At 48.3% G+C, this 3059-nt stretch overlaps 1 protein-coding gene across 1 annotated transcript in view; it reads right to left on the minus strand.

Annotated features, from left to right (window-relative positions):
- Nucleotides 1-2456: 2456 nt before the first annotated feature.
- LOC104530373 (tumor necrosis factor receptor superfamily member 21-like) overlaps nucleotides 2457-3059 on the minus strand; it is a gene marked incomplete at both ends in the record, with an annotated part of 8756 nt that continues 8153 nt past the window's right edge. Inside the window, one exon of the mRNA XM_010174936.1 lies at nucleotides 2457-2510. Within this exon, the coding sequence (XP_010173238.1) occupies nucleotides 2457-2510 (54 nt within the window). The remainder of the gene's footprint in view (nucleotides 2511-3059) is intronic.

Here is a 3059-nt window from a genome sequence, read left to right on the forward strand (position 1 = left end):
CAGGTTGCTCAAAGCCTCATCCAACCTGGCCTTCAACACTTCCAGGGAGGGGGCATCCACAACTTCCTTGGGCAACCTGTTCCAGTGTCTGACCACCCTCACAGTGAAAAACTTCTTCCTCATATCTAATCTAAACCTCCCCTCTTTCAGTTTAAACCCATTTCCCCTTGTCTTGTCATTAATTGCCGTTATGAAAAGTCCCTCCCCAGCTTTCTTGTAGCCCCTTCAGGTACTGGAAGGCTGCTATAAGATCACCCCGGAGCATTCTCTTGTGTGGCTGTGTTTGGTTGCCAGCCCAGCGAAACCACCACAACTGGTAACATTTCAAGTTAATAATTTGTTTGCCCCATCTCACCCCTGCTCCTGTGAGCACCCCATTAAAGTGTGACGGAGAAATCCATCTCACCTGACTCCAAGTTCAGGGACAGGAAGGACAAGCAGGGGCTGGCTTTGACCACAATGTCACCCAAGTGCCTTTGCTTTTTGCTACCCTGATGCGAGCCAAGGGCAAGCGTTTGGCTCCACAGTTCCCAAGACGCAGGGAGCAGCAAGCACTGGTGGGACACACTGCACTGGGAAGTGGCATCACTCAGGTGCTGGTGTGAACCTGCTTCCTAACTTGACCATGCTCTGCAGCTTCCTTCTTGCATCTCCTTCATACCTGCATGGCAGCAGCCAACATTGTCTACCCCCTTCTCTATCTCTCAGCCTCTCCTCGCGGTGTAAACCTCAAGCACAACATCCTGGTTTCCATTCTCCGCAGGGACATGAGGCTCAGGGCAGTGTCCCCACGTCCCTGGCTGGAAGCCTGGGCACCTCTGCCAGTCACCATGTCCCACCAAGTAGGATGCTCTAAGAATGTTGAAGGGAGCTTATAAACAGGAGAAAGAGCGACTTTTTACATGGGCAGATAGTGATAGGACATGGGGAAATGGTGTTAAACTAAGAGAGGGAAGACTGAAGTTGAATACTAGGAGGAAATTTTTCACCCAGAGGGTGCTGAGGCACTGGCACAGGTTGCCCAGAGAAGCTGTGGATGCCCCATCCCTGAAGGTATTCAAGGCCAGGTTGGATGGGGCCCTGGGAGCCTGATCTAGTGGTTGGTGACCCTGTCCACAGCAGGGGGGTTGGAACTGGATGATCTTTAAGGTCCCTTCCACCACAAGCCATTCTATGATCACCTAATATTTAACTTGTTCTCAAACCCCGCACCCCTGCTTGAACTGCGTGTGCAACCCACTCTCCCAACAGCATTTTCCAACCCTCTTTTCTCCTTCTACAGAAGGAAGACCAGGCTATTCCCACTCACATGTATTTTGCCTATTACCCAGGGATTAAAATGCAAAATTTGGATTAAAGGCTGTGGGACAGGGAGCTGCTGAGCCACCTCCGCGCCAGCGTGGATGTGTCTGCACATTCCTCATCCATGTCGAGGAATTTGCCACCCACAAATCACATGTCTGCTGCGACGCCCATTAGTTCACATTAAATTAACATTGAAGCCTGTTCCTGGTAGAATAAAAGTCGCTTTATTTTTCCCCCCCCATGAAAAATAAACAGGGGAGGATTTGTTCTAGCTCAGCACGTTATGCAATAGGCATGTTAAAAATAAAAGTCAGCTTTAATTTTTAATTAAAGGAATCTGCCTTCTCCTCTGAAATTCCCTTTCTAATACAGGTCATTGATGAGAATCAGCCTATTCTATTAACGGGGAAAAGCAAAGGAAGGAGCAGAGCAGCAGCTGGCCGCTTTCCAAAGTGCAAAACGCTCCGATTTCCACTTTAAAAAAGGAAACAAAAAACAAAAACCCAAAAAACCCACAACAAACCAAACAGGCTTTAGGGGTTAGTTTTTCCCTGCGCAGCTCATCTCTTTAGTATCCAGCCACAACCCCAACTCCTGATTTCCAAAAAGGGGTCTGATGATCAAGGAGCAATTACAGGGAGGGCAGGGAACAGCCGGCTGCCCTGGCTCTGCCTTCCCAGCAGAGGGGAAATATCCTTCCCAGAAGCGTGCGAGTCATCTGGAGTTTAATTAAACAGCTGCTAAAGCATGCTAGGAAAAAAAAAAAAACAACAAAAATCACCCGAGGTTATTTGACTGTAGGTGTCCCGGGAGCCCAAAGCTTTCCAAATAGCTGAGCTTATGAGGCAAAGCAAACAGGATGCTGGGATGCGTGTTAATGTTTAAGCCGCAGGAAGAAAGCGAGTGGGAATGAGGGTTTGGAAAGGCCAGGGAAAGCAGAAGGTTGCTGTGAGGTAAAGCCTGTGGAATCGGTGTAAAAATACACTATTCACAGCCTGTGACTCATTCGCTCGAAACCACCTTGGCCATTCCTATTTTTAAGGACGGCGGTGCTCAAGTAAAACCGAGCTCTAGCTGGGAAATTAAAAAAAATTAAAAAAAAAAAAAAAAATCAAACTTCTCTGCAGCCTCAAAGCCACCACGTTTCTCACCTTTCCGTCGCCGTTGCTGGAGTCCTGCGCTTGCCACTGAGGCTGCATTTGCACCTGCACAGACAGACACACGGAGACTGTTAGATACACGGACCAGCGTGAAAAACCAAAGGTGCTGTGGCAGCTTTGACCCATCAGCAGCCTCCCCAAAACCAGTCAGTTGTACCGAGGTGCTCTGCCAAGTTTGGGTTGGTTTTTTTTTTTGAGCACTGCAGCAAGAGGTTTGCAATGCCGAAAAGAAAAAAAAACAAAACCCTGAAAGGTCCCTTCAGGCTGTGGCTCAAACACCGACATCCTCTTGCATCCCAGTGTACCTGTGAGGATGCTCCAAGCAGCGGAAGGTGTCTGAAGGTCCTTCCTAAAGGGAAGGGGACAAAAGGGGCTGGGTGCAGAAGATGACATGAACTTGGCTTTGTTTTCTTTTCACAGCTGCTCCCAACAGCTCTGTTTGAACTGGTTGGTCCTATTTTCTGCCTTTGTTTTACTGTACCGCAATAAAAGCTCAACTCGGACAAACAGAAGCTGCAGCTGCTGCGCTCGTGTTAGGAAGGAACAGTCAGACCATTAAAAAAACCCAAAAACAACCCAAAAAACCAACACTCC

This window comes from Antrostomus carolinensis, unplaced genomic scaffold (genome assembly GCF_000700745.2).
Source record: "Antrostomus carolinensis isolate BGI_N321 unplaced genomic scaffold, ASM70074v2 scaffold18299, whole genome shotgun sequence".
Taxonomy (NCBI): domain Eukaryota; kingdom Metazoa; phylum Chordata; class Aves; order Caprimulgiformes; family Caprimulgidae; genus Antrostomus; species Antrostomus carolinensis.